This window comes from Nicotiana tabacum, chromosome 18 (assembly GCF_000715075.1).
Source record: "Nicotiana tabacum cultivar K326 chromosome 18, ASM71507v2, whole genome shotgun sequence".
NCBI classification, from domain to species: Eukaryota; Viridiplantae; Streptophyta; class Magnoliopsida; order Solanales; family Solanaceae; genus Nicotiana; species Nicotiana tabacum.
Genome location: NC_134097.1, coordinates 64,424,796 through 64,437,964, shown reverse-complemented (window position 1 = coordinate 64,437,964; position 13,169 = coordinate 64,424,796). Strand labels below are relative to the sequence as shown.

Here is a 13,169-nt window from a genome sequence, read left to right as displayed (position 1 = left end):
AGAGTTAACTAGATCTTCAGGGGAAGTGACAAAAAGCAAAGAGTAAAGGTTGGGGCCAGATGTTACTGGAGAAAGGTTTGAACAGGATTGCGAGGATGGAACAATTGCCACTGATGAAATATGGTCGGCTGAGTTGGAGTTGGTCTTGGTCCATAGAACACATCCACAAATGATGATTTTCTTCTTAAATCTAAAAAAGATGAAACGAAGGGACAAGAGTTGCCAATAATGAATTCAGTTTGATTCTGTTAAATGGACCTTGGGGCTAACTCAACCCGATAAGCCAGCTCATGGGGTGAGGGTTGCCCAAGCCATATTAAGGAGTCCACCCATCCACCGATGTGGGACCCCCCTCCCCACGCCCGGGCTGGACATCTGGAGCATGTACAATTTAATATGGGGGCCCAACATTACAAAACGAGAATTGGGATGGGTCGTGCTATGATATCATGTTAAATGGAGATAAAACGAGAATTGGGATGGGTCGTGCTATAATATCATGTTAAATGGACCTTAGGACTAACTCAACACCAAAAGTTAGCCCATGAAGTGAGAATTACCCAAGCCATATTAAGGAGATCACCCATCCCTTAAAGGACCGATGTGGGACTCTTCAGATGCCATAGTCGGGTCAAAGATATACAATTTTGAGAGTTTCTTGCAAGATGATTCGGCTTCTGAAGATGACGTGCAAGCTGCTACTAAAATCATTAGCTTGTGGTTGGCCAAATGTCTGAGCAGTACAGTTGTTAGAAGGAGATGTTGCAAAGTTGAGGCAAGATTTCGACTTATACTCTGGGAAAAAAACACCTTGATTGGGATGAATATCTATACCATCATGCCCTTGTTGCATCAAGAGAAATTAAAAGGAGAAAAAATCTTGCTGTCCATGAATTCTCTGCGTGGATGTAGAATTGCGAAGGTAAGATGAGAGTTGGAAGATTTTAGGAACCTCTGGATTTTCCATATATAGCAAGAATAGCTGAACATGATATGTCAGAGGTTAGTGCTATGTGTGTAAAGTCATTTACCGGTGGAGTTTGTGGCATTCTTCTTGAAGCAGGAAAGCAAGAAACTTGGACCATCTTACCAGAGTTACTGAGATCACTATGCCATTTTATCGGCACTGTTGTAGACTGTACATAATGGTTTTAGACAGTGTCTCTGTGTTGCTTCTTGTTTTCTTATTGAGGTTGCTAGCCTTCTTACTGGTGTTCCATGTGGTTTTTTCCTTGCTCCAATTCAAGCAGCTACGTGGATGCCTAGAATGAAGATTGTTTCAAGGACTTAGTTGCCAGATTGTCATTGAGGGTATGCAGCAAGGAAGATCTTCGACGGAGCAGCTCACTCATTGGGATTTGTGTGATTGACATTGGCTCTTCTGCGGCTCAACCCTGTCTGCCAGAAACAAGTGAACAACCAATTTCAAACATAATGACACCATACTGACCTTAAGGACAAGCTCAGTCTTCAGGAGTTTGGGAATGTTATGAATCAGTGTTAAAAGGTAGCTGAAAATCAATGTTGGTTGCAAAAAGTAAAGGTGGTTAGGGAAGTTGATTGGGGAATACGACTGCTTCATCAATCAATATATAACTGTGGGTCACGGTTGAAAGAAAACGAGGAAGAATTCAAGAATTGTATCAATCCTATTTCTCCTTTTCTCCCTTTTTCCTTTTTGGTTCCTCTTTTCTGTTGGTACAAGGCACCCTTACATTATGCCATCTGAATCTCTATCTCCTCGGTTTTAAATTCAAACGCTAACAGAAATGCTCTTAGTGTTTCTAGTGAATCCTTGAATAAGAAATTTGTCAAGTTTAAAGTATGATGCTTATGTTTTCTATTCTTTGTAGGCTCGTGAGTTTGCAAATGAGCTCCGTGCCAGTACAAAGGCATCAAAAAATCCTATTGTATGGTTTGAAGGTTTGACAGGTTTGAATCAGAGTGTGAACAATGCAGACACTTCTGCAGCCTCGGAGGCATATGCTAAAATGCTGACAATATTTATTCCACTCCTTGTTGATGAGGTGTTCTTCTAGTTTCTTTTTGTTTTTCCTAGTATATATGTATATAAGTGTCTTTGTTGCTTTCTCTGCCCAAAGTTTATCTTCAACGTTTTTCTATTCCATATTGCAGAGTTCTTTCTTTGCACACTTTTTGTGCTTTGAAGTTCCTGCACTGCTTCCACCAGAAGGTGTTGCTAATGGCAAAAAAGTTGGAGATGATAAGGATGACGCGGATGATGATTTAGGCATCATGGATATAGATGAGAATGACAATAAAGCTGGTACATTCTCCTATTTTCTGCACTTGCCTAGTCCTGTTCAGAGTTTATGAAGGAGCACCATCTTGCTATTTTGCAGGACAAAATTCTGCAGATCTAGAGGCACTAAATGAATCACTACACGATTTACTTGAAGGGATCCAAGTAATGTTATAGTTTTTCCTTGCAATAGCCTTGTTGTCTATTAACAACAGCTGTTATGTTGATTTTTTGTTAAATGTCAATTCTTTCTTATTTAATTTATTTTTGGGTGCAAAGAGGACAATCCTTAGTGCATAGTTAGTTGGTTTAATTTTTGAGATGCTTAATATAAACTTGTATCAAATGCTTCTTATACTCAAACACAAATATTATTTAACCAAAATAAAAAAGAAACACAGTGACAGTAGGTTAAGTTAATACTGCAAGATGGACCTCTCAAATTTCAGTTAATATGTATTGCTCTCAGATGGGATGCTGAATATGAAAGTACATCTGAGTCTTGGCTGTGTTTCCTTCTTTTATCATTCTTTTGGATATTCATTGTATGTTATATACATGTTTATATCATTGCCGCATTGATAATTTATCTGGTGGACTATATCTATGTTACTATCAGTTCAATGCTACCTTGGTAAAAGTTATTTTCGTCAATTGGAAAATGAATATCGATTTTGCTTCATCAAGCAGGCTGCTTGACATTTTTTTCTTTTCTTGTGACAAATGCCTTCGTTACCTGCTGTTAGTGGGCAGATCGTGGAGCTCTATGCTGCACCACTGCTTCCATATGTACCGTATACCACCAGCTCTTGAGTAAATCAAGTCTGCTGATCTTGTGGTTGGATTGTCTAACATACTTTGTTGTCCTTATCCTGAGGAATTAGAACTGCACTCTTTTTTCCAAGTTTTATCTTCTTTTGGTACTTATGGCTTTCTTTGGTCTTTTTATTCCCCTACCCCATATCTCATACTGTAGTTTGAAAGTTATGATTCTCACAATTGTCTGGTTCTTCTTCGTGGGCATACTTGTTGATTGGATTGTTGTTTCACATAAGTTAATGAAATCTCTTTCATAGGGTTAATTTCATAGATGGTCACTCAACTTCAGCTCTTCCATAGAATTAATCTCATGGATGATCGCTCAATTTTCACTTTATTGCACAAAAGTCACTAAACTATTTTTTTGTAGTGAAAAAGTAACTAGGAACAAACAAAGAGGCATTTTCTATGATACGTAGGCTAAGTTAAGTGACTTTTTAGTTGCAATAAATAGTAGTGACTTTCGCGATAATTCGGTAATGTTGAGTGACTTCTTCGTTTCAAAAAATAGTTGAGTGACTTTGGTGAATAAAATAAAAGTTGAATGACTATCCATGAAATTACCCCTCTTTGATATAGTTTTGACAAAATGAAACTATCAAAAAATGTATTTTTGTGTTGAATTTGGCAAAGTCCCACATCGGTGGGTTAGCCATTTGGTTGGGAAATTTTTCTTATAAACGAAGGCCTAATGTTTAGGATTTAAACACACCTCTCATTTGCCTTCTCATCTGTTTAAGGCATTTGTATCTTCTCTCTTTAGTATTATTTCACTTGTATTTTTGGAGTGAAATAAAATATTGGTTGTGTCCGAGGAGTAGGCAAAATTAGCCGAACCTCGTAAATTCTGGTATTCCCTTTATTGTTGCTTTATTGTCTTATTTATTATTTGATGGCTGTCATAATTTTTGGTATAGTAGTTGTGACTTATTCACACTATATACATTTGGCTTCCGCAACAATTGGTATCAGAGCCAAGGTACTGTCTAAGTATGATCTGTGGTTGCAGCATAGTCTGATCTTCCACATCAGAAAAGATTTATCTTGGTAACTGAGTCAAGGTTCTGTCTGAGTATGCTCTGTGGTTGCAGCTTAGTCTGATCTTCTACATCAGAAAGGAAATAATCTTGATTTGTGTCGTCGGCTATTAAATAATATTTGTGTCAAATATGAGAGACAATAAACAAGAAGAATCTACATCAAGTGTCAACAACACGTCATCATTGACATCTTCGCTTATGACAAGAATTGTGTCAAATGCGAAATTTACGGTAGAAATATTTGACGGGTCCGGACATTTTGGGATGTGGCAAAGCGAGGTTCTAGATGTCCTTTTTCAACAAGGGCTAGATCTGGCCATTGAAGAAAAGAAACCAGATGTTATTGGAGAAGAAGATTGGAGAATTATCAACCGTGTTGCTTGCGGTACCATTCGATCCTACCTTGCTAGAGAGCAGAAATATCCATACACAAAGGAAACTTCTGCAAGTAAATTATGGAAAGCACTGGAGGATAAATTTTTGAAGAAAAACAGTCAAAATAAATTGTACATGAAGAAGAGACTGTTTCACTTCACCTATGTTCCTGGTACCACGATGAATGAACATATCACCAGTTTCAATAAGTTGGTCACAGATTTGCAAAATATGGATACAACCTATGATGATGGTGACTTGGCCTTGATGTTGTTGGCGTCACTTCCTGATGAGTACGAGCACCTTGAAACTACTCTACTCCATGGAAATGACGAAGTTTCTCTCAGAGAAGTTTGTTCGGCTTTGTACAGCTATGAACAAAGAAAGCGAGAAAAACAGAAGGGCAGAGAAGGAGAAGCACTATTTGTGAGGGGTCGTCCTCAAAATCAAACGAGGACAAAGAAGGGAAGATCCAAGTCAAGATCAAGACCCAGCAAAGATGAATGTGCCTTTTGTCGAGAAAAAGGGCACTGGAAGAAAGACTGTCCGAAGTTGAATAAGGCCAAATATAATAATGGAAAGGCCATTATGGATTCAAATGTAGCTGATTGTGATGATTCAGACTTCTCATTAGTTACAACAGAGTCATCAACATCATCAGACATATGGTTGATGGACTCGGCTTGTAGCTATCATATGTGTCCCAACAGGGACTGGTTCGTGGATTTTCAAGAAGGAGAATATGGAATTATTCACACAGCGGATAACAGCCCTCTTACCTCATATGGGATTGGTTCAATACGATTAAGGAACCACGATGGAATGATCAGAACATTAACATTAACAGATGTTCGATATGTACCAGATTTGAAGAAGAATCTCATCTCTGTGGGAGCCCTTGAATCAAAAGGGTTCAAAATCATTGCAGAAAATGGAGTGATGAGAGTATGCTCTGGTGCACTAGTGGTAATGAAGGCTAATCGGAAGAATAATAATATGTACCGCTATCGTGGCAGTACATTTATTGGGACAGCGACAGTGACATCCAGTGACGACAAAGAGGCAGAAGCAACCAAGCTATGGCACATGCGCTTGGGACATGCTGGAGGAAAATCCTTGAAAACTCTATCAGATCAAGGATTGTTAAAAGGAGTAAAGGCTTGCAACTTGGAGTTTTGTGAGCATTGTGTCAAAGGAAAACAGACAAGGATTAAATTTGGTACATCGATCCATAATACTAAAGGCATTTTGGATTATGTACACTCTGATGTTTGGGGTCCTTCCAAAACACCTTCATTGGGTGGGAAGCACTATTTTGTAACCTTTGTTGATGATTTTTCCCGAAGAGTATGGGTGTATACAATGAAGAGCAAAGATGAAGTGTTGGGAATTTTTCTCAAATGGAAGACGATAGTGGAGAATCAAACAGGCAAGAGGATCAAGTTTATTCGCACAGACAATGGAGGTAAATACAAAAATGATCATTTCAATAAGGTTTGTGAAAATGATGGCATCGTCCGACACTTCACTGTTAGACATACACCACAACAGAATGGAGTGGCAGAACGTATGAACCGGACCTTGCTGTAGAAGGTACGATGTATGTTGTCTAATGCTGGCTTGGGCAAAGAATTTTGGGCTGAGGCAATTACATATGCATGCCACCTCATTAATCGTCTACCATCTGCTGCTATTAATGGCAAGACACCATTTGAAAAATGGTATGGAAAACCTGCTGTAGATTATAACTCTTTGCACGTGTTTGGCTCAACTGCATATTATCATGTGACGGAGTCAAAATTGGATCCAAGGGCAAAGAAGGCTATTTTTATGGGAATTACTTCTGGAGTCAAAGGATATCGCTTATGGTGTCCTATGACAAAGAAAGTAATATTCAGCAGGGATGTTACCTTTGATGAATCTTCTATGGTAAATAAGGTAACAGAAGATACCAAACAAAATAAAGGTGCTTCTAAGCAGGTGGAGTTTGAGGGAAAATTTATTTTTCCTACACAAGAAGCAGAGGAGGAAACAAATGAAGATTACCCTCTGGAAGGAGAGCCAGTAGAGGAGATTCCAACTCAGGAACCTCAACAACAACTTGAATCAATAGCAACCAGCAGGCCAAAAAGAACAATAACGAAACCTGTTCGTCTCATAGAGACGGTTGCTTGTGCAACCTCAATTGTAGCTGATGATGTTCCTACTACTTATAAAGACGCTGTCCAAAGTTCAGAAGAAGATAAGTGGAGGATTGCCATGAATGATGAAATACAGTCCCTTCATCAGAATCATACATGGAGATTGGCCAATCTCCCGAAGGGAAAGAAAGCAATTGGGTGCAAATGGGTATTTGCAAAGAAGGAAGGATTTCCTAACCAAGTAGATGTTCGCTACAAAGCAAGATTGGTAGCCAAAGGATATGCTCAAAAGGAGGGAATTGATTACAATGAAGTGTTTTCTCCGGTTGTAAAACATTCCTCCATTAGAATTATGTTGGCTTTGGTAGCACAATTGGATTTGGAACTAGTTCAGATGGATGTAAAAACTGCGTTTTTACATGGAAACTTGGAGGAGGAAATATACATGACTCAGCCAGAAGGATTCAAAGTTGCTGGAAAAGAAAATATGGTGTGCAAACTTGAAAAATCGTTGTACGGATTGAAACAATCTTCTAGACAATGGTACAAGCGATTTGACGAGTTTATGTTGCGGCAAGGGTACAAGAGAAGCAAATACGATCATTGTGTGTATTTGCACAAGCTTAAAGATGGTTCCTTTGTATATCTTCTCCTATATGTTGATGATATGTTGATAGCTTCCAAGAATTCGGAAGAAATTGATAAGTTGAAGATTCAACTGAAGAAGGAGTTCGAGATGAAGGATCTAGGTGAGGCAAAGAAAATTCTTGGCAAGGAGATAATAAGAGATAGACGTTCAAAGAAACTCTGTTTATCTCAAAAGGAATATTTGAAGAGAGTACTTCAACGTTTTGGCATAGATGACAAGACTAAGCTAGTTAGTACTCCACTTGCTCCCCATTTTAAGCTGAGTACTACTATGTCGCCAAAGGATGAAGTTGAACGAGAGTATATGTCAAAGGTACCATACGCAAATGCTGTTGGTAGCTTGATGTATGTAATGGTCTGTACGAGACCTGACATTTCACAAGCTGTTGGAGTTATTAGCAGATATATGCATAATCCAGGAAAGGAGCATTGACAAGCTGTGAAGTGGATTCTACGGTATATTCATAATACTGTAGATGTCGGGTTAGTTTTTGAGCAGGAAGATAATCAGTCTATAATTTGATATTGTGACTCATATTTTGCGGGTGATCTGGACAAACGAAGATCAACTACTGGTTATGTGTTTACTTTTGCAAAGGCACCAGTTAGTTGGAAGTCTACTTTGCAGTCAACAGTTGCTTTGTCTACAACAGAGGCAGAGTATATGGCTATTACAGAGGCTGTGAAGGAGGCAATTTGGCTTCAAGGATTGCTAAAGGAGCTTGGTGTTGAACAAAAAGGTATCACAATTTTTTGTGATAGTCAAAGTGCTATTCAATTAGCGAAGAACCAAGTTTATCATGCAAGGACGAAGCACATTGATGTTCGGTATCATTTTGTACGAGAAATCATAGAAGAAGGTGGAGTCACGATGAAGAAAATTCATACTACAGAGAATCCTGCTGATATGCTGACAAAAGTGGTGACTGCGGTCAAGTTTCAACATTGTTTGGATTTGATCAACATTGTTGAACACTGAAGATTGAAGATGAAGACACAACCAAAATTTGTTATTGAGAGAAGATTGAAGATGTGGAATTTTGCCAAGGTGGAGATTTGTTGAATTTGGCAAAGTCCCACATCGGTGGGTTAGCCATTTGGTTGGGAAATTTTCCCTATAAAAGAAGGCCTAATGTTTAGGATTTAAACACACCTCTCATTTGCCTTCTCATCTGTTTAAGGCATTTGTATCTTCTCTCTTTAGTATTATTTCACTTGTATTTTTGGAGTGAAATAAAATATTGGTTGTGTCCGAGGAGTAGGCAAAATTAGCCGAACCTCGTAAATTCTGGTGTTCCCTTTATTGTTGCTTTATTGTCTTATTTATTATTTGGTGGCTGTCATAATTTTTGGTATAGTAGTTGTGACTTATTCACACTATATACATTTGGCTTCCGCAACATTTTGATAATATTACCTTTACTCGTTTATGTGCTTTAGGAAGACTTCTTTGCTGTTGTGGATTGGGCAGGAAAGATTGATCCTATGTGCTGCATATCAATGCATGGAATCACAGAACGTTATATTCCTGGTCAGAAGGCTGATGCTGCAGGATTTGTGCGCATCTTGCTTGATGACTTGGAATCAAGAATTTCAATGCAGTTCAGCCGTGTGAGTTACTGTATCCCTCGTAGCTATGTCTTGCAGCTCATACGGGATAAAATTTTCTCAGTTTTTTCAACATTTCTGCAGTTTGTTGATGAAACATGTCATCAAATTGAAAGAAATGAGCGAAATGTTCGGCAGATGGGAGTCTTATCATTTATACCGAGGTAAACTGAGTTTCATGTTATGCTTTTGTAAACTTGCATAATTCTTATGATTTGATTTACTGTCAAATGCATAGTTAAATGGCTCAAATTGGTAATAGAGTTAAGTTAGTTCGAGATTGTTAAATACTAACTTGAGCCACTGCACTAAGAGCTTTTTCCTTTTATCTCTTCTCCCATCTCGAGTGTGATCTGATTAGGTGTAACAGGTTTAGACATGCTAGTATGCTACAGTATAAGCCCTGCTCTACTTTATTGTGGGTTGTCCTCACTATGAATGGTATATGTTGGTTTCTTTATTGAGGATATATTTTCTTTCCCCCTAGTATGGAAGGAAAAACAGATTTATTTTCTACAGCTTATTACTTTAATTGTTATTTATGAGTGATACACCTCTTTTACATAAAGAACTAATATTTCCTCCAAATTTGAAACTGAAAGTCTGCCCATCAATTTTTTGTTTCTGTAATTTTGCCGTTGATTTCTTTTTGTCAAATCGGAGTTAGAATATACCATTTTATATTTGATGTTTCGCAATTTGATAGTGCCTGAAATTTCCGTTAGTATTCATGAAGTGTGGGTTTTCTTCCTTATCTCAGTTACCTCTTTGTTATTGTTGATTAGCTTCATCATACCTTTATGCGGTGAGCTTATTGTATGTCTGAGCCTCCTAAAAATCCCTTCAACGATTCTTTTAATAACCTTATTTATAACTATAGGCTGTAAGCCTTTCTGTAATTCTACCTTGAAATCGATTTAGTATTTATTTTTCCTCAGAATGCTCTTAGTTGATCATTTTGGCTTAAATTATCAATCATTTCATTGGGTATGCAATTCTTCATGTAGATTTGCTACTCTTGCAACCCGTATGGAGCAGTACATTCAAGGACAATCCAGGGATTTGGTTGACCAGGCATATACGAAGTTTGTGAGTGTGCTTTTCTTGCATTTGCTTTCTTATGCATGCTGTGAGATTAACAGTTGAAACTATTAGAATGACGTAAGATACGTAGCTGTTTGGCTTGTATTACCCTTTATTTCTGATGTGAGTACTGTGATAGGTAATCAGCATGATCTTTTACCATTTTGATATCCAATATTAGAAATAAAAGTAAGCTGAAGTGTGAATTAGGAAATACTTGCAGAACCCTTATTCTTTCATGGTGCAGTGAGTTTAGAATTTCTGAATTTGTGGTGGTCAGTTATATTTGTTCCCTTATGTTTGTTGTATCTTGTGGCGCGACTGTTTTAAACATTATTTGGCAGGTAACTATAATGTTTGTTACTTTGGACAAAATTGCTCAAACAGACCTGAAATATCAAGACATCATGCTTTTAGAAAACTATGCAGCATTTCAGAATAGGTATTGTTCACCTTCGGATTCAGAAGTTTATTACATATTGTATTCCACAAAATCGCTTTTAGTGCTGAATGAAACAGTTTGCAGTCTGTATGACCTGGCTAATGTTGTGCCCACCTTAGCAAAATTCTATCACCAAGCAAGTGAATCTTATGAACAAGCTTGCACACGCCACATCAACATGATTATTTACTATGTAAGTTGTCTTTTTCATGATTGTGTAATTTTTCTTTACTCTGCTTGTACTCTCCTATTACTTTATTTATCTTTGATGAGATACCTTAGACCTGTGCTTTCTCCACAGCAATTTGAGCGACTTTTTCAATTTGCTCGAAGAATTGAGGATTTAATGTACACAATTACACCGGAAGAGGTTAGTTCCTTTTTCTTTTTCTCAACTGGCTATTGATATTTGCCGACTGTCCTTCACCCCCCGAGTATCTCAATTTTCCTCTTTATCAAGGACGGTGACTTGGTAATGCTCTGATACCAGATAACTGCTAATTTGTTAGTATATGATCTCAAATTTAAGGAGAGTTTTGTAATCTTAAATCTTTATTTGATTAATATCACTTCATGTTGAACTTCTCCGTCCAGCAACTGAAAGAAGATATAATCAAAACAAAATGCTAGATTGAAATATTAATTTTTGTTTGGACATTTCAACCTTTGTGATGAGTTGCACGTGAGAAATGATGCAAGCACGTAGTCAGTTTAAGGTTTCATATCTCTTCTTTTTTTTTTTCCGGATCTTTTCCTCTCTTTTCCTATTCGGTGGGAGGAGAGGTTAACCCATGTAGTCCAATTTTGAATGAACTGTGATCATGTAGTTATCTTTTACTAAAATTGAAGCTGAAAGCAACTAATGTCTCACAAAAATCTTGCGGGGTTGAATTTGGTATATAAAACAACTCCTGTCCTGCTATTATCTCTATTACATATGCTTAAATTAAAAATAAATAAAAAAACTGAGATAAAATTAGATTGGAATGATTGACTGATCTTAATTGGCAACTCTAGTATAGTCTATCGTTATTTATCAAGGAAAGAATAATGGGTATAGCCTATCGTTTGATTGATGTGAAAGTTTAGTTCAAGCACAGAAAGAATAAATGATTAAGGTATATATAAGTGCCTTATGGCACCACGTAGAATACTTCAGTATATCTTATAGAAGATATCTGATGTCAAGCTACACAAAGGTCAGTCGAACGTTCCTGTCAGACTTGTTCCTCGTTTATGGTTTGACTTCTGCTGTAGCCTGTCTAAGAGTGCATAAAGGTTGAAATAATGACAAATAAACAGCGTTTATGATTTTGCCATCATTTTAGTACCTTTGTCAGAACCAGAGGCTCGATGTTGCATCCCTTTTGCTTTAACTTAATGTTGCAATTACTGAAAGTGGAATCAGAAATTTCTTTCCTTAGTTGGACAGTGAACTTTTAGCTTGAACCCAACTGACTATGAGTTAGCATTTTGTTTTCCTCATTCATATCTAGGTGTTAAATGCTCTTTCTGCAAACAAGCAATAAAAGTTACGTTTTGTTTTATCTCCCTTTGCTTTGAGGAAGAAGGATTAAAATCCACAATTTGAACTTGCTTCCCGTTTCAATCTGTCTTTGGATGAGTATACCATCTTGTTTACGGCTTCTCCGACTGTGACGGTTATCTTCTGCTAAGTGATCAATGCCATTTTTATTAGATTCCATTCCAGATCGGATTGTCAAAAACGGATCTTAGGAAGGTGGTAAAGTACAGTTTATCTGGGGTAAGTCAATCAATTGCCTCAATTTATCTGCTAGATTAGGGTATCTTTCTAAAATATTAAATTTTGCTTCTACAGGTGGATAAGTCCATCACTGCAATGTACAAGAGATTGCAGAAGAACTTAACCTCAGAGGAGTTGTTGCCTTCTCTATGGGATAAATGCAAGGTATATCTAGCAGACTGGTATTGAATTAGTCACTTTGCAAATTCAATGAGCAGCTATACCTCTATCTATTTGGAGTACTTTATGTGTCTCGTGCGGCAAAAGCTGGTTGTGTTAGCTAATGTCTTCGTCTGATGTTTCGGATCACATTTTTCCATAACTGAAAATCTTTCCTTCCTCAATTCGATAATGGGGTGATATTTAAGTTATTTGTATATTTCATCTACTTTTTCCCCTTAGTTGATTTTCTGATCAAATCTTCCAACAACATTCATAAACTTGCAGAAAGAGTTCTTGGACAAGTATGAGAGTTTCGTCCAACTTATAAATAAGGTTTACCCCACCGAGACCATCCCTTCCATCTCAGAAATGCGCGGGCTTTTGGCATCGATGTAAAGCAGCTCCAGTTTTGATTCTTTTTCTTCTGGTGGGAGGACAGAGAGTTGTACAGTTGTCTTTGTGGTTAATATTCATTTTATTCTTTTACATCATAAATTGATTAATTCTAAGACTCACATTTATCAGATGAAAACAGGCTGGGTGGAGTATCTGCTTTATCATTCTTTGATTTGTTATATTTTCTCGTGGTACGAGGTAGTTTTAGTTTCAAGCTTGATTCCCACTTTAAAGGAAGAAAAGTTTCACTCTATTAAGTAATAAGTTAGTATTCATATTGCACTGGATTCTAAAGCTTCATGATCTTCAATATTAAGGCCTTGAAACCCCACCCCACCCCCCTCTTATCTTCCCCTCCATCTCTCCCAAAACGTAATATTTTGGAGTGAGGTTTGTGGTGCGTAAAGATAAGGAGTATGTTGCGGAA

The 13,169-nt window shown here is 37.5% G+C and overlaps 1 protein-coding gene across 2 annotated transcripts in view; it reads left to right on the top strand.

Moving 5' to 3' along the window:
* LOC107830936 (exocyst complex component SEC3A-like) overlaps positions 1-12,906 on the top strand; it is a 32,438-nt gene extending 19,532 nt beyond the window's left edge. The window contains exons 14-25 of one of the 2 annotated variants that reach the window (XM_075236939.1): positions 1,854-2,027; positions 2,137-2,287; positions 2,364-2,428; positions 8,727-8,897; positions 8,979-9,058; positions 9,902-9,983; positions 10,322-10,419; positions 10,504-10,612; positions 10,721-10,789; positions 12,119-12,184; positions 12,260-12,349; positions 12,632-12,906. In XM_075236939.1, coding sequence (XP_075093040.1) covers positions 1,854-2,027; positions 2,137-2,287; positions 2,364-2,428; positions 8,727-8,897; positions 8,979-9,058; positions 9,902-9,983; positions 10,322-10,419; positions 10,504-10,612; positions 10,721-10,789; positions 12,119-12,184; positions 12,260-12,349; positions 12,632-12,742 — 1,266 coding nt within the window. In that variant the 3' untranslated portion in view covers positions 12,743-12,906. Of the gene's footprint in view, positions 1-1,853; positions 2,028-2,136; positions 2,288-2,363; positions 2,429-8,726; positions 8,898-8,978; positions 9,059-9,901; positions 9,984-10,321; positions 10,420-10,496; positions 10,613-10,720; positions 10,790-12,118; positions 12,185-12,259; positions 12,350-12,631 lie in introns of those variants that run through there. The other variant, XM_075236940.1, reaches the window with a different exon arrangement.
* Positions 12,907-13,169: the final 263 nt, after the last annotated feature.